We start from the raw sequence: 25,894 nt of genomic DNA, 5'->3' as shown, positions 1-25,894 counted from the left end.
TGGAAATCATACTTTGAAATGTATAAGATGCGGAAGCGAGCCCGCACCATACTCGTTTAAACCGAAAAAGGCCTTCATCGGTTAGTAATGCTGCCAAATCACGACTCGCAGGGTGAAGCAGGACCTGGTGTCAAGCGGATGCGAGGTTTACCTTGGAGAACTTTGTTGCCCCAACTAAGCTGTAATAACTGTTCTGTATGAGGAAGTGGGAAAGTTTCTGGTACGACAGCTTTGTTTGCCTGCCGAAGGTCTACACAGAGACGAATACCTCCCTCTTTATTTTGAACTACAATGGGTGACACCCATCCTGATGCCTCCACCCTCTCCATCACGTCTAGATTTTCCTAGTGACGGAGCTCTTCCGAGACCAACGGTCGCGGTGAGAGCGGAAGGCGCCTAAGTTTTGATTGAACTGACTACACTGTGGATCGAGTTTTGACGTGGCGCACAAAACCTTTCGCGAGGCCAAGGCCTGGTTCGAAAAATTCAGGGGGCACTTTGACTGTCTAAAGTGCGTAGAGGCGAAAGCGTTTTCCGCACCACTTTCAGTGCTTCTGTGGCACTGGTCGCGTCACATGTAATTGAGTACTAATTACTAAGTGATGACAAATCACTAATTAATGGTTAATTACTGATTAATGCCTTAATACTAATTAACTCCTAATTAAGCTTAAGCTTAAGCTTCCCCTTTAGGAGTGGAACGTGACAGCGTGTTGTAGCGCTGCCAGGGAGTCCACGGAACGCCACCACCCGTTCGGCGCGATGCCTTGCCGTTTCAACGCAACGGTTTTTGAGGAAAGGAAATGGCGCAGTAAATCTCTGTCATCTCGGTGGACACCTGAACAGCACCGTAGAGGAATGGAGAAAGTGGGAGTGAAAGAAGAAAGACGAAGATGGCCCGTAATGAAGAAAATGAAAATTGTATTTGAGGAAAGAAAATTACGCAGTAACTGTCTCACATATCTCGGTGGACACCCGTCAAAATTCAGGGGGGGGGGGGTGCACTTTTTTGACCTAAAGTGTGGTCACTGATGTGTGGTTAAGATGTTACAAATTTACAAATTACAATGTTACAATGTTACAAATTACAATGTTACAATGATGTTACAATGTTACAAATTTACAAATTTACAAATTTACACTTTTACAAATTTTAGAGCGGTTTTTCCTACCCGCCTCCGGCGCCGACGCTAAGCCTAACAGCTGCGCCGGCGTTCGGCTGCAAGGGAGCCGCTTTCGGCAAGATGGCAGAAACGCTTCTGCAACGCGGCTATGACCCGGACGCCATGTCTTGGTCGACCGTTCCCGTCACTGTGGAACCCAAATCGGCGCCCGCGGACCCGATCCGCAATGCATCTCTCCTCCGTCTACTTGAGCGCCGCTCCAGACGAGAGACCAAGGTAGAGGCGAACGCCACGCCAACCACCGGCAAGGCTGCTGCTACCCGCCAAGCTGGCCGCAAACCCGTGACCAAATGGAGGCCCAAGCCTCTACCAAAATTCAACCAAGACGACTTTGTCATCGTCATCAAGCCCCGGAAATCATTGGCCATCCGGGACGCCTTTGAATACGGCGAACTCGGTGCAGCGTTCGGCGCTTTCCTCGGGGCGCCTAACGCGGCCGAGTTGAGCCTCCTCCTATGCAAGGAGCAAAATTTGATTCTAGCTACCACCCGGAACGCTCACGTCGCAGACCGTCTGCTAGGCGAGTTTTCCATCAAATCGACCAAAGGAGATGTGCCTCTCACCGGCCATCTGAAAGAACATCAAGAGGACGTCTGCTATGGGGTCATTACGGTGGCCAACCAAGAGACGTCTGAGTCTCTCCAACCTTGCGTGCAGTGGAGGAGCGGCACTTTACTAGATATCCGCAAGTTCGGCTCCTCAAACAAGGCCAGGCTTACCTTTGCCGGCACGGTGAGGCCTCGATACGTGCACTACAACTCCGAGATTGTCACAGTGCAGCCATATTTCCGCACTATTCCGGCCTGCAGCTTGTGTGGAACTGTCGGCCATCGGGTGGACTCTTGCCCCAACCCAACCCAAGACACGTGTGGCCTGTGTGGACAGCAGGCACCCGTAAAAGAGGGGGTGCGGACCCCTCACGAGTGTCAGCCAAAATGTGCGGTTTGTGGTGGTGGCCATGCCACGAACTCGCGGGACTGCACTGCAAAATATCGCCATACCAAGCCAGCCGCCCCTAAGGGCGGGAAATCCAGCGGGACGGGCAGGCAGCCACGTCACCCAAGCAGCATCGGCAGCGATGCTTCAAAACGGCAGACGCCTACCAGCGGGAAGGACGCCAAGAGCTGTCAAGTGCCACCAACGCCCCCACACGGCGGCCAGGAGAAGCAAGCCCGCTCCCAAGACAACAATGGCGCGACCGGCTCCTGGGCCAACGCCGTCAAAAATGGCAAACAGGTGAGCGGTTCAGGCAGGGTTGCCTCCTCCTCCCACCTCCTCTCCCCTCCCCCTCGCTCGGCGGCTGACGCTGAGCTCCACAACATTGTAGCTTCTCTCCGGGCACAAAACGAGATGCTACTTGCCAAAATTGAAGCCTTAGAGGCTAGAACAACTCCCCCTCCCCCTAGTAACTCCGACACGGACGCTATGGAGAGCGAGACGGCGGCGACGCCGGCTCTGGAACCTTCCCTTGCCGAACTCGAAGCCCGTCTAAATTCCAAATTTGACACCCTGTTGGAGACAGCGATGGAACGCCTCATCGCTAGAGTCATGGAGGCTATCCCCTCTATGATCGCTCAACACGTCGCGACTAACACCCGCCTTTCTCGCAGAGCCGGTCCTCTTAAGGACGTATCTGGTCGGCCCTCCAGATTGTCCCGCCGAGTAAATGACCTTGACGATGACGAAGACAGCTGCCCCCCTCTAGGTGCTGAGCTTCAGCCCCTGGTATCTGGCTCGGGGGCAGCCTCACTTCCACCTCTCACCTCTAAATCTGAGCATGGCGGGACACCCCCGGTGTAGGCGCTCCCCCCTTTCCAAATCGGCTTCCCCCATTACGATTACTCAGTGGAACTGTCGGGGGCTCCGGTCCCGTTCCAAGCGGGCCGACCTCCGACTTTTCCTTTCAACCTTTGAGCATTTGCCAGCCGTGGTTGCCCTCCAAGAGCCAGGGAAAGGCGCCGCACTAACAAATTATACGACGTTCCAGCAGGACCCCTCGTCTTGTCTGTTAGTCCATAGAAATTATACAGCCAACCAAGTCGACTTAGACATACAACTTGAATACTCCTATGTAATGGTGACCCTCCTCCCACTGCGCAAGCAGGATGCACCGCTACACATACTCAATGTATACTGCAATCCTAAATTGCCGAATGTATCATTCGCGGACCTCTTTAGCCGCGCGCTGACAGTTGCGGGTCGGGACCCCCTCCTGATTGTGGGCGATTTCAACGCTCCCGCTCGGATGTGGGGTTACTGTCGTGAAGAGAAGCGGGGACGCAAGTTGGCGGAGCTTGCGTCAACGCTGGGCCTCACTCTTCACACTGACCCCCTCCATCCAACTCATATAGGCAACTCCGTGACTAGGGATACCTGTCCGGACTTGACCTTCACCCGCAACATTCAGTATGCAGACTGGATCAACACCGAGGAAACCCTCGGCAGCGACCACTGCCTCCTGAACACAATGATTAGGACCCATCCTTTAGCACGACGAACAACGCAAGCCCGACTCCCAGATTGGACCAAGTTCAGGCAAAATTATAACACTACCACACCCATACACGAGCAAGGCTACCAGTCTTGGTCACAACATTTGGTCTCTTGCCTTCGCTCCTCCGAAACTCAAATTCAACTCTCAGAGGCGGTCTCGGATGTGGACAACCACCTGCTCCACCTCTGGGAGGCCCGGCATTGCCTCGTCCGTCGGTGGCGCCGGCAAAAGCACAACCGAAAACTTAAAGCTCGCATCGCCGAGCTCACTCAACGAGCGGCTGAGTATGCGGCCCAACTCGCCGACTCCAACTGGGTGGCCCGATGCAATACGGCCGCGCGGCAAATGTCCAGCCGGAACACGTGGCGGCTCTTTCGCGCCCTAATTGACCCAACGCAAACACGCATGGAAACTCAAAAACACCTCCAAAGAGCAATACACAGCTTTCAGGGCAACACAACTCAATTGGCGCACAAGCTCCGGGACCAGTGCTTGTGCACCACACAGGACCCCCGCGGGCCGGCGTACTCTTATGCAGGTTCTGAGAACGTTGAGCTGGATCAACCGTTCCAGCTCCACGACCTGAGGGCGGCCCTGGCAAAAATGAAACGCGGCACCGCTCCGGGTCGGGACAAAATTACAGTCAAATTGTTAGCCAACCTCCCCGACCTGGCATACCTGTCTTTATTGAATTACATTAACTCAATCTGGCTTGGGGAAGTGCCACTCCCCATCGAGTGGAAGACCGCCCTAGTCACCTTCATTCCTAAAGCTGGCAAGGCCATCAACACGGACAACCTCCGCCCCATCTCTCTGACTTCCTGTGTGGGCAAACTCATGGAGACGATGGTACGTGACAGGTTGTCCGAGTTCATGGAATCCAAACACCTTTTCGCAGACACCATGTTCGGGTTTCGCCCACAAAGATCTGCACAGGATGTCCTGCTACAACTAAATCGGGATGTCCTCGACCCCGTCGAATGCCCTCACAATGACAAGGTCGTACTCGCCTTGGATTTGAAGGGTGCATTCGACAACGTTACCCACGAGATCATTCTCACCCACCTCTCTCAAACTAACTGCGGCAAAAACGCCTTTCAATACATTCGGCAATTTTTAACCGACAGACAATCTTACATTCGAGTCCAGGATAAAGAACATGGCCCTTTTCATTTAGGAACCAGGGGTACACCCCAGGGCGCGGTGCTGTCTCCCCTGTTGTTCAATTTGGCTATGATGCGCCTACCGGCCCAGCTGGGCGCTGTCGCCGGTGTGCAGCATGCGCTGTACGCCGATGACATCACCCTGTGGGCTACACAGGGTTCCCTTGGAGACATTGAGGCCAACCTGCAGGAGGCGGCGACCATAGTGGACCGTTATGCTCGCCGCTGCGGCCTCCAATGCTCCACCCAAAAGTCTGAATTTGTGCACATACGCCTCTCACCAAAGTGCACAGCCAAAATTTCATTGTCTCTTGAGACAGGTCCAATTCCTGAAAATATCGAAGTCCGGGTACTGGGGCTCTTCATACATCAAAACAGACGGTCAGAAACAACATTGGCCAAACTCCGTCAGGTGGGGGACCAGGTGGGCCGCTTGGTCCGCCGGGTTTCTAACAAGCGCGGGGGGTTACGATGTAAGGACGCCTTGCGGCTGGCGCATGCATTTGTAACCAGTCGAATTCTATATTCGACTCCATACCTCCACCTGCGGAAGCAAGACGAGGATTCACTCGAAGTCATCCTCCGCAAAATTATTAAGCGAGCTCTGGGCCTCCCCGTGAACACCTCCAACAAGCGCCTCCTGGGGCTGGGCATGGTGAACACATTTCGGGAGCTCCGAGAAGCCCACTTGACCAACCAATACACACGTCTCTCAAAGACATCGTCGGGTCGCCGCCTGCTTGCCCGACTGCACATCCAACACACCACTCTTATGGAAGAGCGCGTACGTATTCCATCCCAGTGGAGATGCGCCCTCCACGTGCGCCCTCTTCCCGCGAACATGAACCGTGAGGACCATAATGGCCGGCGCCTGGCGCGGGCGGAAGCCCTGGCCCGCCACTATGGATCGAAACCCGGCGTATTCTACGTGGATGCCTCCGGCCCCCACCATGGGGGATGGTTCACGGCCGCAGTCGTCCACGAATCCAAAACAGTGAACGGCCTTACTTTCCGAGCCCGTGACATAACACACGCGGAGGAGGTCGCCATTGCTTTGGCTGCATCTCATTCCAATTCAAAAACAATTATTTCCGAGTCGCGAGGGGCATGTCGGAACGTCGAGCAGGGCTGGGTACCGTATCTAGCCTACCGCATTCTCCAAAACAGCGTCTATACCGGGGACCCCGCTCACCGGCGTATCGTTTGGGCTCCTGCTCACATGGGCCTTGAGGGAAATGAGGCAGCTGACGCCGCCGCCCGCGCGCTCTCTCACCGGACATTCCCCTCCGACCCCGACGATCAGGAACTCGAATTCACTCCAGCTTACTCGTTTAAAGACATTTCTTTACTTTATCAATCTGGCCATAGTCTTTATCCCCGCCCGTGTAAAGGTCTCTCAAAGGCGGAGGAGCGGCTTCTGCTTCGCCTATATACAAATACTTTGCTGTGCCCGGCAGCTCTAAAACACTTTGACCCTTCTTTCTCTGGCAGCTGTCCGCACTGTGCGGAGAAGTCTTCGGACATCTACCACATGGTGTGGGCCTGCCCCTCTAACCCTGCTATCCCCCCTCACCCCAACCCAACCCGGGAGGACTGGGAGGCGACCCTGCTCGGCTGCTCTGACCTGCAGGCCCAACGGGCCTTGGTCGCGCGATCCCGGGCAGCGGCCGACGCCACTGGGGTCCCGAACTAGGGACCTCCACCTAGTACTTGTGAGGGCTGGCCCCCTTTGGGTCAGCTCATACCTCACCTCCCGAAGTTTATCTGTAAATAAATGTTTTCCACCACCACCACTAAGAGTGGAACGCGAGAGCGTCTTGCAACGCTGCCAGGGAGTCCATAGAACGCCATCGCCCATTCGGTTCTACGCCTCGCTCGTCGGTAAATTGGTTTTTGAGGGAAGGAAATGTATTTCGCTCTCATATCTCGGTGGACACCTAAACCTCGCCGGAAGGGAAGGGAGGAGGATGGCAGTGAGCGAAGACACCGTATTCACTAGACGTGCCTTTGTTCATTCCAAACCATCGAGCTGGCATGGCGGAGTGGATAGCGTGCTCGTCTCACACTCCGAAGACCGGGGTTCGATTCCCGAGCTCGACCAATTTCTTACTAGGTCTTTATTTATATGGCCTGACTAGAGATGTTAATTAGGCTAATTGGGTAATTAAGCAATTAACTAAGCTCAGTCCCACTTACTTGGAGCATCACTATATGGTCCCTTCAATTGGTTGCATGGTTACTAGCCAAAGTACAATTGGCCCCGTTTGAAATTGGCGCACTGTGACGTCACGACCGTTTCGACCAACTGAAAAGCGTGACATTCTCTGTCGACAACTGCTGCTTACAACGATGAGACATTAAAGGCTTTCGCCTTAAAAGAGCTCCGAACTCGTCAACTAATTCTGCTGGGTGTCCTTTATAGCCGTATGGTCAGAGAGTTGGTCCTAGCATTATTTCAAGGCACTGTAGAACGTCAGTCTGTAGAATCAGTCTGTAGAACGAGCGCCTTGATGGCATCGATACCCAAAAGCGAAACGCCTTGTTCTACAACATTGAAAAGGAGGCTTGTTTTGCCATCCTTGTACGTGACACCACCGAAGAAACAACCACGAACCGCAATCGGCTGCTTTGAATAGTCCACTAGCTGGACTGTTGGGGCAAAAAGCACCTGTCCTTAAAAATGCTGTTTAAAAAGGTCATGAGGCGCAATTGAAACTGATGACACCGAGCTTTCAAGGAAATTTATGCCCTTGTGTCCAATCAAAACTGACGTGAATTGCGGAGCGAGCGGAAGTCGTAACAGCCAGTATGCCCAAAGCGTCTTCGCTAGGTGGATTTTGGCTTTACCTCACGAACCGGAGCGAAGGCTCGTTTCTTGCAAACAGAGCAGAATTGTGGCCTGTGATACCGCAATGATGACAACGCTTGCTTTTGGCTAGGCAGCAAACTGGCACTGCAATGTGCTGGAACGAACCGCAGCGATAACATTGAGACTACGGCCGCCGCGGTGGCTAAGTGGCTATGGTGCTCGGCTGCTGACCCAAAAGACGCGGGTTCGATCCCGGCCGCGGCGGCTAGAATTTCTTTGAAGGAGACATTCTAGAGACCCGTGTACTGTGCGATGTCAGTGCACGTTAAAGAACCCCAGGTGGTCGAAATTTCCGGAGCCCTTCACTACGGCGTCTCTCATAACCTTAGTCGCTTTGGGACGTTAAACCCCACAAAACCAAAACCAAACATTGAGACTGGCGGCTGTGGGACAGCTTCGAGCTCTCGTCGGTATATGGTGCGTGCGTAGGCATACTTCCACGAGTATTTATACGTCCAACATCAGCGGAAAGCAATTCTTGCAGATCATTGTATGCCTGCTCATACTGCGTTGCCAGGAGTGCCACTCTTGCGAACGAGAGATACGACCCTTCAAGGAGACATTCGCGCAAGCTTAGAGGCGAAACACCCACAACGTACTGGACGTTGCAGGCGACTATCGCAAGCGAACTCATGATAATAGCTTTATCGCGAACTTTTGCCGGTTTTTAAGCGAGGCATGTTTACACTCCTTTTTATAACTTTCTTTCCTTTTTTCATTATGTCTAATGGCAAACAGCTCAAATAAAAAAAAAACTGGTCACGCAACGAATCTTCCTCAACAGGAAAAGAGCATGTAGCAGAAAGCTCACTCAGTGCAGTGATGTACTCATTCCCCGATTCACCAGCTTGGTGGGCGCGCCTAATAAAACTATGCCGTCAGGCAACAACATTGCTTGCTGTCGAAAAATGAGCATGCAGAGCGGAGACTACGATATCAAACGACGATGCTTCAGGCCTTTTATCGGCTGTGCCCTTGCCACCTCCCGAAGCTTTATCAGTAGCAGTTTGCTCAACGAGCTTGGCGCTGACCCAAGATGGAAGGGGCAGGGTGTAAAATATGCGTTGGCCTTCTACGCGGAAGCTGTGAACAAGTAGGGCCTTGCGACGATCCGGCTTGCACTCGGAGGCACCCGAAGTGAGCAGGAAGTTCTCGAAGATGCGGAGCCATTGTGGCCGCTCGACAGCTGGTCGGCCAGGTGCGGGCAGAAACGGAGGCGGTGGCGCGAAACCCGAAACGCTTATAGCGCCGAAGAGCCAGTGGCGAAATCACGCGCCCCGAAATGATCCAATCTCCGTCGCCAATGCAGCGGCATGCGTCGCAGATGATCACGGACTGACGAGCGACCAACAAAATCCCGCTTTAATTCAACATACAGTTACTCATATACACAGAGCGACTCTGGTGCCTCTGGCGGCAGATAATGACAAACTAGAACAGAAACCAAATATACAACAGTTCAAATATCAGGTTTTTTTCGCTAGCCTACGAGTTTGAATAGCCCGAAGTACAGGACTGCGTTTGAGATAGACCTGCAATTTTAAAACCTGGAAAAAAAATAATAACCGCGCGAAGAAGCATACGAAACCAGTTCCCCAAAGCTTAACGCTTCGATCTTTGGGGAGCCTGTTCCAATGACACTTCGCAAGTGTTCGCACGTGTTGACGGTATTTCATTCCTTGGTGCTTCAGGCATTGTCTCGTTGTTGGTCATAACCGTCTACCACATGGATCGAACCCGATAAGTATAACTTTTTTCAGCAGTTTAGAGCCCAAGATGCTCGCTTCGGGGTCAAGCTGTGTGCTATTATCCATCGCCAGCGTTCCAAATCTCTTTAAGATGCGAAGAGCTGTCATTCTCACTCTTCGAAGAGCTAGAATTCACAAGAGCCCCACTGCACGCGTTAGAAGCTAACCCCTTAGTCTCCTTGCTTTCCACACAGTCTGCACCTTAGTAATGCTTTGTCTTGTTCGGCGCAGCCGTTAGTGAGCGGTCGCGAACCAATTTTAGGGCGAATGACTGGGGCAGCTTTTTTCTTCTTGTGCTGATTTCTTCCCCTGAGCTTTGGAATTGATTTAATGTGATGTCATTAGAAGCATCATCGGGGGAAAATGTGGCGTCGATTGTTATATTCGCCCATTGGCTGGTGGGAAGTGACGTCAGTTTCGTAAAAGTATGGACAGTTTGTATTGCTATCTCACTGCCAACACATAATGTAATTAGGTGCCCCTGTGAATTTTTTCTTTTTATTTCCAAATGTGCGCAAGCATTGCTTTTGTTGTTGTTGCTCCTCCGAAAGCTATGGTTTGTCTCGCTCGTACGCTACAACTTGTATAGAAAACGTTGTGTACACGGCTTGCACAAAAAAAGGCCTCAAGCCGCCGCGGTGGCTCAATGGTTACTGTGCTCGGCTGCTGACCCGAAAGACGCGGGTTCGATCCCTGCCGCGGCGGTCGAACTTCGATGAAGTCGAAATTCTAGACTCCCGAGTACTGTGCGATGTCAGTGCACGTTAAAGAACCCCAGGTGTTCGAAATTTCCGGAGCTCTCCACTACGGCGTCTCTCATAGCGAGGGTCGCTCTGGGACGTTAAACCCCTAAACCAAACCCAACAGAAAAAAGCCCCACACTTACGCGTCGACGATGTGCGGGTACTTGAGCCTCAACCACGCCCCCAGCATGCCGCCGTAGGATCCCCCGAAGGCGACCACGGGACTCTTTTCGGCCCCGGGATGCGTGTACTTGAGATGGAGGATAAGGTCGGCGTAGTCGGCAAGCGCTTGCTCCGAAGACAGATACCCGATATTGTGAGGACTCTGCAACGTGTGAACGTCACCACCGTCATTTACGTTAACTTTATTACCATCATCAAATAATAATAATAATAATAATAATAATAATAATAATAATAATAATAATAATAATACTTTATTGCGCCAAATATTTAAAAAAATGTACAGAAATCCGGCCTGCCAAAGCCTCATAGGGCTTGAGTGGCAGAGCCCGACAGGCAGCGGAACCGCGCAGATATACACATAGGCAAAAAAAAACACATTCAAAATAACGGACATCAAATTAGTATGATGGTGAGAACAAAAATAGACACAAGACTCATGTTACATGAAGGAAAAAAAAATCCTCATCAGATTAAATTGCAGGGAAGAAAAACCAAAGTGGCATGACAATACCTCAGATCAATGCAATAAATACAGCAGTAACCAATGAAATCACAAGATTTACTTGACAGGCGGTAAAGCACATGCATGATGTCGTAAACCCTCTAATTAATGTATCGCAGCATCTTTTTTATTTTGTATTTAGTTTTTGCCCGGCGAACACTTGGAGGTAACCTGTTAAAGTGAAAGGGAACGTAATAATCTCTTACACGCCTTCCATATCTTGTAGACCGTCGGGGAATACAAAAAGGTTCCTTCGGTCGAAGAGACCGTGTGGGAACATACGGAATCTTATAGTCACTAAGCCAAAAATGTTTCAGGACGATCGTTTCCATCAAAAGGCGATCAAAATCAGGTAGAGAAAATACCTTAAAGAGATCAGAATCGGAGGGAAGGCCTAATAAGTTCCGTTTCCTAAATGAAAGAGAAATATTGCACAGGCCTCCAACGATACCTGTCTTGCATCATCATCATCATCACCATCATCAGCCCGACTACGCCCACTGCAGGGCAAAGGCCTCTGACATGTCTCTCCAATTAACCCTGTCATTTGCCAGTTGCGGCCACCGTATCCCCGCTAATTTCTTGATCTCATCCGCCCACCTAACTTTCTGGCGCCCCCTGCTACGCTTGCCTTCTCTTGGTATCCACTCCGTTATCCTTAAGGACCAGCGGTTATCTTGCCTTCGCATTACGTGCGTTCTCCATCTGAGACAAATCCAATCCCAGCGAGAATTTCAGCCTCACAGCGCCACCTTATATACTGGCCACCAGCGGTTGCGTATCCCTTCCCTTTCTATCGGTATTGACCAGCGGTTGTTTGCTCCGCGCGTTGCATGCCCTGGTTTAACTTGATTTTTATTTATTTATTTGAAATACCTTACAGGCCCATTGGGCATTGTGTAAGGGGGGCGAAAAAAATATAATACAGTGCATTAAAAACCAAAGGAAACAAAAGGAAACATACGATCATGATAAAAAAGGAATAAATCTATACAGTGCATTAATAACCAAAGGAAACAAAATAGAAACATATAGTCATGGTAAACAATATATCAACAAATTAGTAGAGAAGAAGAAACGACGCGGAAATAACAGGAAAAGAGAAAAAAAAGAATACGCGGCACAAAATAAAGCGCTACAATAAAGGATAATGTGCTCACCGAACGTGGGAACAATGAGTAAAATAGCGCGATGACGGCAAACACGGAAACATGGCAGACAAACATAAATAAGAAGACATCCAAATGGCATGAGTGTAGCAGCGAAGCAAAGAACAAAAAATCCGAAAAAAAATAAAATATTTGAACGTAGGCGTGCTAAATGACTGTTTCAGTGAAATATGTGATGAGTTGAGAATGGAAAGATTCTAGATTAGATGCGGAAGCGATGTTGTCTGGCAGATCATTCCATAATCTGATGGCTCGTGGTAGTGCAGATGAATTGAAAGCCAATGTGTCACCATATATTCTTGCAAAACTAAACTGATTATACAATCTTTTCGACGTGCGGGATGAGACATCGAGTTGAAATGTACTAGTTCTATTGAAGTGCGCATATTTGTGAAATAGTGTTAGGAGAGCGATGTCACGGCGCGTGCTTAATGATTGTAGAGAAAAATCTGTTTTAATCTGAGTGACGCTTGAACAGTAGTTATAGTTTCGTGAAATGAATCGTGCTGCCCTGTTTTGGATAGATTCTAACGCGATGATCATGTTCTTATGATAGGGAGACCAAATGGGAGAAGCAAATTCAAGTTGTGGACGGACAAAAGTGAGGTATGCTAGTTTTCGAATATTAGATGGTGAATTTCGGAGATTACGGCGTAGGTATCCTAATGACTTCGAGGCGACGGCACATATGGATGAGATATGGAATGACCATGAAAGATCTGAAGAAAGGTTAACGCCAAGGTATTTGTAATGTGATGCTTGAGAGAGTAGATCATTTTGAATACGGTATGTATAGCTAGATTTGTTATTTTTACGGGTGAAAGAGATGACTTTGCACTTTGATACATTAAGAGTCATTAACCATGAGTTGCACCAGTCGTTAATAGAAAGGAGGTCTGATTGGAGCGCCAGGTGGTCATTAGTAGATCTAAGAGGGCGATAAATGATGCAATCATCCGCGAAAATTCGCATACTGGAAGTTATATTATTAGGTAAATCATTGATATAAATAAGAAATAATAAGGGACCAAGCACACTGCCCTGCGGTACACCGGAGTTAACCGGGGAAAGGTTAGAGGACAGATTATTAACAAATACAAACTGTTGGCGATGCGAGAGGAAGTTACGAAGCCATGTTAAAGTTAGCGAGTCTAGACTGAGTGATGATAATTTCGAAATCATGCGGCAGTGAGCTACGCGGTCGAACGCTTTGGCAAAATCAAGGAATATACAATCAGTTTGAAGGTTATCGTTCATATTAAAATGCAAGTCAATAGTTAGTTCGAATAACTGTGTTTCGCAGGAGTGACCCTTTCTAAACCCGTATTGATTAGTGAAAAAAAAGTTATTCTGCTCAAGATGACTGAAAACGTGCGATGAAATTATGTGTTCCAGCATTTTGCAGCAGATGCACGTGAGAGATATAGGACGGTAATTTTCAGCTGAGTTTTTGTTACCAGATTTAAAAATTGGCACTATTTTAGCTATCTTCCAGTCTGAGGGTAGTATTCCTGTAGTTAATGATTGCTGAAAAATATGAAATAAAATTTTGCTTGCAACTGGAACTGTATTTTTTAAAATTTTTGAATTAATGCCATCAACACCAGCCGAAGTAGATACCTTAAGAGAATTTATGAGACACGTGATGCCATCTTCAGTTATCTGAATAGGTGTCATGTAGCGGTAATTAAGATCGGGAACTTCCGGAAGGGTAGAATGATCTTCAGAAGAGAACACAGATGAAAAGAAAGTGTTAAATATTGAGGGGCACTCGTTGTCTGGGATGGGGGTGTTGTTACTTTGTAGAGAGATGGAACTATCATCACGCTCAGGGCATACTTGTTTCCAAAACTTTTTGGAGTTAGTTTTCAAAAGGGCTGGAAGATCATGTGAAAAATATTTGTCTTTTGCAGCAGATAAAGCGGAGCAATAGAGTTTTAGTGCGTCACTGTACTTATTCCACGCAGAAATGGTACAGGCACGCTTAGCATTCCGGTATAGCCGCTTTTTCTTGTTCCTTAGTTGTTTAAGCCTTCTAGTAAACCAGGGATTAGATTTATCTTTAGTTATTTTGATCACAGGGACAAACCGGCTGATCAAATATGAAATCTTATCTCTAAAAAGTATCCAGTTTTCCTCAACGCATCGGTTGTTAATTGAAGGTAGAAATGTGTTGTAAAAGAAGGTTTCTAGTTCTGTGTTGATAGCTGTGAAATTAGCCTTATTATAATCGTGAATCTTTTTTGTCACATAGCCCATGAACTGAACCGGGATGTCAATACTGAGCTGAAGTAAATGGTGATCGCTGAATCCCTTTAAATGAGTTACTGATCCTATCGTTTCCGGTGCTGTAGTCAATATCAGATCTAGTATGTTAGTGTCGCGTGTAGGTTGGTTTACAACCTGGAACAGGTTGAAATCAAGCGTCAGGTTACAAAATTCTGTGGAAATATGACAAGATGATGATAGTTCAGCCCAGTTGATTAAAGGAAAATTAAAATCTCCGATGAGATAGATGCTATGAGCAGGACATAACTCTGTTGCTTTAGTAATACTGATACGCAGTTCATTAACGAAAGAATGACTAGAATCTGGCGGGCGGTAACAAGCGCCTATCAGAATCCTAGTGGAAGATAGTAGGCAGGCGGCCCAGACAATTTCCAGATTTGAATCGGTATTAATTACCTGTGATGTTATTGTTTTCTTTATGCCTAAAAGGACGCCACCGCCTCTTTTTTCAATGCGATCATGCCTGTATATGTTGTATGAATGTGCACCACGAATGATTTCGTTGTTTGTAATGTTAGGATTCAACCAAGTTTCTGTAAGAATGATGATGTGCGATTCACTATCGTCTAGGAAAGAAGAAAGCAGATCGCGTTTTGGCACTAGGCTTCGGATGTTGGCATATGACAAAGATAGTGATTGATTGTTACGTGCACTCGACTCGTGGGTATCATTCGGACATTTACTATTGTTTAGCTATCTGTTGGACGGCTCAACACTGTCTGTAGTGGTGTTATATATGTAAGTTCCGCAAATGTAGCGTCAAGTCGTCTTTCTTTTTTGTTCAAGCTGCTCGTCATCTGTCTCTCAAGGTTCAGGTTAACATTTCAACAATGTAACGCTAACGTCAATGCGATGCACAGCTATAACCACCTCTCTCTACGCTTTGACTTTTGCTATAGAAGCAGGAGCCGTGTCCGGAACCCCAACAAGCCCTGTTCGATGAATACGGCAGCATAACATTCGCAGCGGCAGCCGGTAAGGAGATGAGTTTCCTTTCTCTCTTTCTCTCTCGCAAGCATTGGTCCTCCACGCAGACTGCAATAAATCTGCGGGTTCTAGCGCCGGCTCATAGCGTTTTGATACCTGTCCGCAACAAATGCAATCTGGGTGTGCCCAAAGTTTTCTAATATTGCCTAGATGGCCCTGTGTCTGTCGGGATCGCGTTTGTGCGCGTCTAAGAATTGTTGCACCCTCTCGACAATTTTTGGCCTGGAGGTTTGTTTGTTCTACTTTTTTTTTCTAGAGGGGAGGGAGGGGGGCAGCGGGCTACACAAGCGCAGTAATACAGGGCCTGTTCTGAAAGTAGTAGGACTGGTTTTTCCTGGGCGAACGGGCGGACGAGAGGTGGTCTGCGCGTGCAGGCTCGTTGAAGGGGGATATTGGGAATGCTAGGAAAAATCGGCAGTCGGCTCTCGGCCGTTAAAGAGAGCAGGTCGCTTGAGCTGTGAACCCCTGTCGAAACGGCTCGTCACGCAGAATCATGGAGCGTTTACTGGATCAGCGATACGCGATCAAATTTTATGTAAATCTTGTTAAAACGGGCAAAGAGACTCGCGACATGATTAAGGAGGCCTACGCTTACGCTGCCATGCGTAGATCAGCTGTTTTTTGAGCGGCACAAGCTGTTCCGGGAAGGTAAGGAAAAAGTGGAAGACGACGACCGCTCCGGAGGCCCTTCGACCAGCAAGACCAACGAAAATGTGTAGCGAGTGAAACATTTACTGACTAGTGATCGTAGGATGAGTATCAGAATGATTGCTGATGATTTGAGCATTCCTCAAACCCAAGTTTTTGAGATCGTGACAGAAAACTTAGCCATGAGGAAAGTGTGCGCGAAGATGGTGCCGGGAGTGTTGTCAGAGGCGCAAAAGGCCAACCGGAAAGCGATCTGCCCGGATCTTCTTCATCATGTGAATGACGACCCCGAGTTTTTGCCCAGCACAAGCGGGCAACGCTGCCTCAGCCCCCCTACAGCCCCGACTTGGCCCCGCCAGAATTTTTTCTATTCCACAGAATAAAATCGACGCTCAAGGGGAAACATCACGGACCGGTAGAGGCGGTTCAACAGGCCGTGACGAGGGAGCTAAATAGCATTCCGGTCCAGGCGTTCCTGAAGCCGTACGAACACTGGAAAACTCACTGGCAGCAGCGTGTAGGTGCGGAAGGGTGCTACTTTGAAAAATTCTAATCGTTTGTACTATTCTCATAAATAAATTTTATTACAAAAAATGAGTCCTACTACTTCCAGAACAGACCCTGTATGTCGCTCGGTAGTTTCTTTTTCAAAGTTTGCTTGGCTTGGCTTGCCTTCTTACTTGGGACTCTCTTATTTTGGGTAGTTCCTTTTCGCAGCTTAATATACGAGGCGTGTGGTTAAGTTTTGCTGATCTGGGCTGTAAATTTCTCATCAAGGGATGACATCAGAATATGTTGCATTGAAATTAATGTTTATAATCTTACTTTAAATGAGAAAAAATTTAGATACAATCGCTGCCAGCGGCAATACACTCGCACAATCGGTGCTGTGGTCCCTGCCTGCCGGCGTAAGAGAATAGGTCGGCGCCAACTGCTCACTTAATTGGTGGTCCCTTCATACAGAGATAGGCATCTTTTGTTGCCCCCTTTGAATCGAGGTGGTGGCGAAAGCAACCTTGCCTAGGGAGTTAAAGCGGCTGTTTTTATTTTTTTCGCACTGTTTCTAAATTTTTATTCCTAATCCGATTTGTTTTTGTTTTTCATTCCAAGCATTTCCCTGTGTATGTTCTCAGCTGCATTATTCGAGTTTCTATAACGGTTCGTGCAATTTTTTTTTCTTTTGGCTTGCGCGTCTCCACCACTGATATATTGAATTAGCTCCTGCAGTCCCTTAAACTCAATGTCGCCCCACTTCGTCGGAATTCAAGAACGCACCCTTTAGTTGCTCCTTTAGAGTGAACAGCATTCAGATGCACGGTTGCGCGACGTATGAATTGTCAGGTCGGTGAGCTACGCTCGTTCGATCGCATTGTGACTAAGATGACTGGCAAGCAAAAAAAAAATTAACAGCGAAATTCATGCATAGCGAGCGGTAATTGTTCCCAAATAGAACGTCAGGGCGCTTTAATCCCTTAATTTGGTACCTTTCATTTCTTGCGACCCACGCTCTGAGGAGGTCATTCACTGAAAATGTACTCAGTAGTTTCTTGGGGTTATTTTTCAAGTTTAAAATGAAAAGAACCAACTTCCTATCGCTTTGAAAGTCCTGATATGTTCCTTACCCCATCTAGATGTCAAATTGTGCTGACCTTTTTATGTTTAACTTTTTACGATACACTTAATGCTGGGTACGTCAAAGAGTGTGACTTGAGCCGCTTTTGAGCACCCATGCTGTAAACTAAATATTCGCTGCATCTATGACAAATAACCGATACTACACTTATATTGACGTAGTTGATATCGCTTTCGAAAGGCGGAAACAGTTAGTCTACATGGTGAGTTGTGTGCAAAAAATAAGACTAGCTGTGTCTTCAGAAACGTTCCTCAGGACGAAAGCACCAAAAGTGCGCCTCTAAACACGAGCTCTCCAGGGAAGTGTCCAAGCAGACACTTACCTCGTACGACTTGTTTCCAAAGGGCAGCGACTGCCCGTAGTAACGGTGCTCGGCAAACACGACGAGAGCATTGAACTCCGGTGCCCACTCCCACATGATACCCTGAAACAACAGAATCCAAGGTATAAAGCTGCACAGATGGAAAATTTAAGTTGGGCTGAATCAATAGATTACCGTGCTAATCACCATGACGATTCTTTAACTGAAAACTAAGCTTTTGTAAGCCGGAATGAACCTGAAAATGAAATGCAGGTGTCGCCACCATCGGCTGATTTCCCAATTACTGCATGCGTAGATCTGGTTTTTCCGTGCGGATCCCAGAGGCGTCACTTCACTTCAAGACGGTTATCACCGAGTCCTTTATGGTGTAGACGTCACGAGTTTGAATGGAGTGGCGGGAAAATTTTGAAGCGCTATTCGCGCAGCAATAAATGAGTCTTTTACTGTCGGACGAGTGGCAGCATAGGCAGTTACAAAATGAATTTTTACTAAGAGCAAACATTTGATTCAATCATCCTTGGTGTCCCTTCAAGTCTAGCAGCTCGACAAAGGAAAGGAAATGAACACATTTCAAAAGCAGTAACACATGTGCATAGATGGACAAAATGAGCAAAAGCGACTCTTGCATATATGTTGGCGCAAAAACAAGGCATGCGTTGCCAAGGCTTATAGTAGTTAATGACCCGGGCCTGCATACACGTAATGACTCAGACCCCGGCCCGCAACGTCCATGTAGTAGCCAGAAGTTCTCAGTCATTACTGCGAAAGGGACGATCGCTTAATCATAACTGACTACGAGGAGGGCACTGACGACAGAGGCGCGGCCTATACGGGAGAGAATTTTACTCTGTAAAGGCCTATGTAAAATTCAAAACTCTTTGCTCCAATTCATCTGGGGCTCCTTAATTTTGACCCATGTAGAATCAGCATAGAATAAGTTTTTCTTCTTTTCACTGAAATTGATTTTGTGTTGTCGTAATCTTCATGTGATACCCAACAATCTCGAAATTGTTGTGCCCTTCGTTTATCTGTGATATCTTGTGTTATAATTAAGCCTCTATTGTATCATTTTCTTTTCTGTAGTTACTAACAGAAAGTCACCTGACGTCAGAACTTTGAACCATACCTACGTCTTTGTATCAAGTATTGCGCATAGCTGCCCAAATAACCTAAATTCTGTCGCTCGTCTACGTAAACAAAAAGAAAAGGGGAGCAACTTTGTTAGTGAGAGAGCAAAGGAAGTGAAGTGAAGAAATGAAAGGAACAATTGAAAAAAATCTGAACAACACTGCAGCCGTGCACAGAAACGTCCCTTAATACCATGCCTCCTTGAAAGCACTCCACAACACAACCCTTGCAAACACTGAAAATGGCACGCGTGTTGATTGCTGCACTGAGGCGTACCTTGCCATTCTGAGTAAAGATCTTTCTGGCACCACGTTAGTTCAATTTGAAGTTGTCGAAATTCTGGTTTTTTAACCACCTTGTCTCATGGCACGTATTCTGAGCCCTCTACTGTAGATCAATGCGCGATGAAAGCCCGTCTGGCGAGCGAAAATGATAACGATTGGCAAAAATATATGCTCGTCAAAAGCTACACAAAAGAAATGCCGTACGATCACAATGAAAGTAGAAAACGGGTCGGTTTCATTATATGAGGAAGAATTTCTCAAAGAGCGGATTTATATATCTGAGCGATGGCCTTTCACTGTCTTTAAATCTTGTAATTTCGATTCCTCGTATAAGACCCTATCCTGCGGTCAAAGGAGCAGCGCGTTTTTGTCCCTCCACTCCAAACTGTACCACGAGCAAAAAAAAAAAACTGATGCATATGCCCTTTTGCGACGATTTGAGGGCAAGCCTTGCCCAAATATTTTCTTATTGCAACGTTCGCATGGTTCATGTCCCTTCTGGCAATCTAAGGCAGCGCACTGTACGTGCCAAGCACCTTATTGAGCAAACTATGTGGCTAGGAGTTGCTACTAGGTAACCTGTCGTGATCGTTACGCTGTCTGCAAAGGTGAAACAGCAAATTCTAAAAGTTCCACCAAACAACACCAAAATGACGTCGACCAAGATAATACTCGTTCAAAGGTATTATTCACGTGTTTTTTATTGTTTACAGTTCTTTCTTTCCATACCAATATCGCTGTATTCAGCCCACTCACCTATGTATTGTTTTACCATGATGGTATCGATAAATAAAAAAAGCTTTAGTGTACCGTCATGCTATCGACTGGGACCCATTAACATGATTGTCAGGGTCAAAACACTTGCTCTTGGAGTTCCTGTGCATTCAGTTTACACAACAAACAATTAACCGGGCGCGAGGCAATCATCCAGAAATATACATCTGCTGCTTTAGACACTTCGTCCTCATATAACGTGCCAACCCTTTTGTTCTTTTCATTGTGATAAAGGCAGCCATTTGGGCGTCGAAACGCCAATGTTTCTTTCTTTTGAGCAATGTTTCGCAAATTTACATTTTATGCTAATCTCTATCAACGTCTTTCTAAACTCATGCCTGCCGTGGTTCATAAATGAGTGTTAAGTAATCATGTAATCAGCACAGTTGCCAGTAACTACATATCTACTTCCAACGGAGTACAATTAAAAGAAAATGAATGCAGTATTAGAGCTGCAAGTATCGTGAAAGTCGTGCTTTATTCTCCATGCAGTTGTCCCTCGCGTGAGAACTCACCGTGTTGCGAATGAATTTCTCCAGTACAGCTTCGTTACCGGGGTAGAAAAATATTGGTCCCCCATCGTGGTCCCAGTACTGGTCGGCCAAAACATAGCGGATTTCGAAGGTCTTATTGTTGTGAAAGGCGAAGTGGTCCAACTGAAAGCGAACGAGCGAATCCGGTGAACAATGCTGTACCGAGTAAACAGGATGGTTATATTTACCCAAATGCAACTAACTAAACAAACAGTTTATAACCAGCTTGTTGTAGCAACCTGCCCCTATAAGAGTGTCCTTTAACCCTTTGAGGGTCGAATTATTTTGAAGAAAACTTTCCCAGGTGGTCAAATTACTTTATTGCGGATCTTGAATCTACAAAATATATATAATCGAGAATAAATATTTAAAAAAATTAGGAACAGTACTTTGGTGACAGCATCACTCACAACTGGAAAATGTTCAATAGAATAGAATAGCAACGGTGATAAGCAAGCTAAGAGCAGCACCTATAAAGATAGAAATCAACTTTCGCCGCATCTGCAAAACAGTGCCCACAAAGAGAAAACACGTTTCGCGTGACTCCGTTGCGATCCCGCGGCGGAATCGAAACCGCGTAGACGCGTTGCCACAGAGGGCGAGAATACCTCGCGAGCAACGGTGATAAGCAAGCTAAGAGCAGCGCCAATAAAGATAGAAATCAACTTCGGCAGCCCCTGCAAGATAGTGCTGACAAAAAGAAAACTCAAATTTCGCGCGACTCCGTGGCGATCACGCGGCGAAACCAAAACTACAAAAGGAGTGTTGCCGCAGTCTGTGCCGCCGCGCCGCGCTAAAGCTAGACATAAGTTCTGCTTATCTCCGTAAGAAGGCAGCACAAAATTCAAACAGTTCTTGTAAGTCCTAAGAGGTGGCAGCACCCCCCAGTGAGCACGCATTGTTCTTTTGGCGCAAAATTTCAAACGGAAGATCGAAACCGTACCCGTACGGCAAAGACCTTGCGGGACAGAAAACCGCCGCCGTACATATACGGCAAAAACCTTCAAATGGTTAATTTCCTTGTGGTAGCAGCTGCGATATGAAGTTACAGCAGTACTTGCTGTAGGGCTAGTTGGTTCATGTTATAAATTTGAGGCACTCTTTCTCTCCACCCTCATACCCAGCAATTCTGGACAAAAGCATTTTTGGGCGGAAAACCTTTCATGAACGCAATTTTCTCATATGATGTAAGATTTCACCATAACAATCAATATATCCGCAGAACGCCCAATGGCATACTTGCCTTTTTTTATTAACGTTTTTGTTATCGTCAAAAGCATTCCTCATAGGTTTTTTTATGGCAGTCTGACCCCTTCTGTGCGATCGAAGGAAACACTTTAAAAGAAAGATTTTGTTACATATCAGAAGAATGTACCTTACCTTCAATAGTTTCATAACAGTATGTTACAATATTTCAGTTTTCAAAATTTTTATCCGAGAATGTTGGACTTGCCTGTGTTCGTCTCCTTTGCGCCGGTCAAGTTCATGTTATGATATAAAGTTACATGAATGTTTTCTTCTGGTATAGTTAGTAGGGATGTGCGAAAAACTTTGGAGATCACTGCGGTGACCCGCATTGGGAGAATGCGAAAACAGTGGCGCCTCCTTCACACTTGTCGCCTGTCTTTGCCTCTCTTTAGACTGTGTACCTCTCTTTTTTGCCCCTTTTTCTCCCTTTTGACTGTTTGCCTATTTTTTCCTCCTTCCAATTTTGACGCCTACTGCTATTTTCACGTCCTCGCATTATATGCACGTCCGGGGCTATTTTGACGTCTAAATGACCTTTTGGCCAGTAATCAATTAATCCAGATCGATCAAAATTCGTATAAAACGACATTTTATGATCCTCTGTCACGTGGTTGCGTTTTTTCGCGCAATTTTGAAGTGTAGAACTGTTTTCACGTCCTCGCACTATATAGACGTACGATGCTATTTTGACATCTAAGTGACATTTTTAGCATTAATTAATGAACTAACTGCTCGACATCGACAAAAATTTGACGTGCATCATCCTCGCATCATCCTCTATCACATACAATCACTTTTCTCCGCTCAACTCTCACATGAACGGAGAAATCTCTGCCGACACGTTTTGCGGACACGAAATCGTCGTCGTAGCCAAGTAAAACTTTCGCTTTAATAATAATTTTCCAAACTGAATACGAGTTGTGTAGCTTTGCTACGTAATCGAATACGAATAGTTTAGCTGGAAATCGAATTGATAACGAATCAGTGACAGACCGAAATCAAATACAAATTGAATATTTTTACCAATATTCTATACAGGTGCGAATATTCAATGAGCAGTTGTGAGAAACAGTGAAGCTTTGCTTTCGCGTTACAGCTGTATCAGTTAAAAGACTGAAAATTGATCTCCACTGGGGGGTCGCCACACGAAGTCAGTGTATTAACTTTATCATTGCAATTCTATACGGGCCGCCGCGGTGGCTCAGTGGCTATGGTGCTCGGCTGCTGTCCCAAAATACGCGGGTTCGATCCCGGCCGCGGCGGCTGGAATTTCTTTGGAGGAGAAATTCTAGAGGCCCGTGTACTGTGCGATGTCAGTGCACGTTAAAGAACCCCAGGTGGTCGAAACTTCCGGAGCCCTTCACTACGGCGTCTCTCATAGCCTCAGTCGCTTTGGGACGTTAAACCCCATAAACCAAAACCAAAACCAATTCTATACGGATAGGGAAAGAGCCTTTTTTCTGTTGATAACGGAAGATAATAAACTAGCACCATATCTCAGTGTATGAGATGGTCAAGAGCTCTGTATGAGGCATAGCCTCCAGGGTCAGGAATAAATGCCGAGTTTGCTGAACCTCCCTGGGCCCTGCCGCATCTTCCAAGCTCTGAGGCCATGTATGGGGATTATGAGCGCCACCACAGAAATGGACCGTATCCCGGTGCTGAACCCTCTATCCCGCGCATACCGATCGTGGTAGCGTGTATGTTCGCTGTTTTTGAAATAGTCGAGGAGGAATAATACCGGCGGCCTTATTCGAACTTCATGGCTAATTATTCTAAAATCATTCCAAAACTTAAGGACATATTCAATTCGTTTCGAATAACTTTGTACATGCACTATTTGATCCCTTCAAACCATCGAACTGGAGAATATTTGATTCGGTATTCGAAATTTCCGAACATTCGTACACTCACATGGTTGGTAATTCCTAGCCCTTCCACAGCGATGTGTGCATACTATGCTAACACGGCTGCGATTAATTCAAATGGGTCCAAGTAAGCAACATTTCCCGCCTTTTCATCATCCCAACCTAACGGCCCAATTTTCAGGTTATTAAAACGTGGACTACGAAGCTTTTCCAAAATATCAGGTCTGCTAGCGTTTTCACTCGGCAGCATGCCGAGAAATTCTGGACGAGCACATTTTATCAACGGGAAGTTGTTTATGAACACATTTTTTTCTTTAGATATCAGGAGATTGCACCAAACAATCTACATTTCTGAAAATCACTCTTCGGGTCGCTTGCATTTTTAAGCCATTTATAGTCAGAACCGCACCCCGCTGTTTTGTGTGTGTGTGTGTGTGTGTGTGTGTGTGTGTGTGTGTGTGTGTGTGTGTGTGTGTGTGTGTGTGTGTGTGTGTGTGTGTGTGCGCGTGCGTGTGCGTGTGCGTGTGCGCGCGTGTGCGTGCGTGCGTGCGTGCGTGTGTGTGTGTGTGTGTGTGTGTGTGTGTGTGTGTGTGTGTGTGTGTGTGTGTGTGTGTGTGTGTGTGTGTGTGTGTGTGTGTGTGTGTGTGGCAGTCTTAAATCCTCGGTGCGATCACAGGATAAACTTCAGAAGCAAGATTTTGCTTCGCATCAGAAAGTTAGACCATCCACACCAATATGTTCCTAAGATTACCGTACGATCTTCTCTTCTCTCTCACAATCAAACGCAATGCGCAAAAAAGCTGAGCTTTCAGCGTTACAAATCAAATGCAACGCGTTGTTTTCTTCTCGAATGTAAACATTTCCTAAAGAGCCCCAAAGCATATTGTTCTCCTACGATAACTTCCCGTTCCTGACAGCAAGTTGGGAACGCATTGTTGTTCTGCCATTAAGGTTCACGTGAACAGCATACAACCTATGCAGTTGACGGTCTATTCAGAGAAGGCTTGTAGGGGGTTGCGTCTCTTGCAAGCTACGCAACCAACGTAAAACGTTATCTGTCTCACTCAAAACACAGGCCGGCGATATTTGTTTAAGTGTCCGGTTACGGAAACACAGTCTTGAAGCAATGAATAAGTACGTACCTTCGTCCTAAACTTGTACTCCTTGTACGACGTGTCGAGCGCGGCTCGGGACCCCAGCAAAAGGGCGCATGATGTGAACAGAAGCAATAGAGCGGCACTCATCCTTGCCGTGTGTAGTTCCCTGCCTCCTCTCGGTCCTTCCGTATAAGGATTCAGCCAAACTCAAGTCACGCTCACAACACAACTCGCCTTCGACGCCGCTTCACACCAGCTACATGCCTTTCCGTTTCCCCTTTAGTAGCGTGGCTTCCCAACGCCCCGCGTCATACGCTCCTCTCTGGCGTCAAGCCAGGCACTGCTCTACAGGGCGATATCGAGACTATCGGCTATCGCGGTCGCTCCGCGATAAGGGAGGTGCCCTCCGACCCTGTTTTCCGTTTGTTCATATTGATTCTCTTTGTGGTAGGCGGGAGAGATAACAGCAACGAGATAACTTCGCCACTACTACTCAGTGCGATGCATATGTCAGCCAGGTCGAGTACAGAGACAGATCTCTAGAACGTCGCCTAAGAGCCTGAGTCCGCTTGACGTGGATAACGAAGACTACGCGGTAAGGTTCGAAGTTTCAATTTCTCACGTCCGTTCTGTTGTTTGTGACAGCCTGCTGTTTGCTCAACGTGATTCATGGCATCGTGTTCAGTTTCCCTTCGAGGCGGACCTGAGGTAAACAATGTCTGGTCCTGGCAACTTGGGGCTCTTCACTTTAAACTGGCTGACGGACAAGAACGCTTCCGCCCTCTGAGATAGTTAATCAGCTATGTTGTTAAGATGCTCGCACAACGACATGAGTTGGACCCCCCGTCGCGGAGGCTGCATTTCCGATGGCGGCGAATTTCAATAACGCTTTAACTTCGGTGCATGTTCAAGAACCGTAGAAGTCGAAACTGGAATAATCAGGACCCACCCGAGTACCTTTTTGCGACTACCTCAGAGAGAGTGTGAGCTGCCCAACGTCCGTAATGTACATAGTTATGCCTGCT

At 47.2% G+C, this 25,894-nt stretch overlaps 1 protein-coding gene across 2 annotated transcripts in view; it reads right to left on the bottom strand.

Moving 5' to 3' along the window:
• Positions 1 to 25,197, bottom strand: part of LOC149366165 (lysosomal Pro-X carboxypeptidase-like) — a 43,479-nt gene extending 18,282 nt beyond the window's left edge. The window contains exons 1-4 of one of the 2 annotated variants that reach the window (XM_089549231.1): positions 24,915 to 25,197; positions 20,639 to 20,779; positions 17,938 to 18,039; positions 10,345 to 10,526 (exon numbers count right to left, since the gene is read on the bottom strand). In XM_089549231.1, the coding sequence (XP_089405357.1) occupies positions 10,345 to 10,526; positions 17,938 to 18,039; positions 20,639 to 20,779; positions 24,915 to 25,016 (527 nt within the window). In that variant the 5' untranslated portion in view covers positions 25,017 to 25,197. The remainder of the gene's footprint in view (positions 1 to 10,344; positions 10,527 to 17,937; positions 18,040 to 20,638; positions 20,780 to 24,914) is intronic. The other variant, XM_089549240.1, reaches the window with a different exon arrangement.
• Positions 25,198 to 25,894: the final 697 nt, after the last annotated feature.

Source organism: Amblyomma mixtum, chromosome 1, assembly GCF_055824585.1.
Source record: "Amblyomma mixtum isolate Tamu chromosome 1, ASM5582458v1, whole genome shotgun sequence".
NCBI lineage: Eukaryota > Metazoa > Arthropoda > Arachnida > Ixodida > Ixodidae > Amblyomma > Amblyomma mixtum.
Note: the sequence above shows the minus strand (reverse complement) of the source record. Positions and strands in the feature narration are given on the sequence as shown.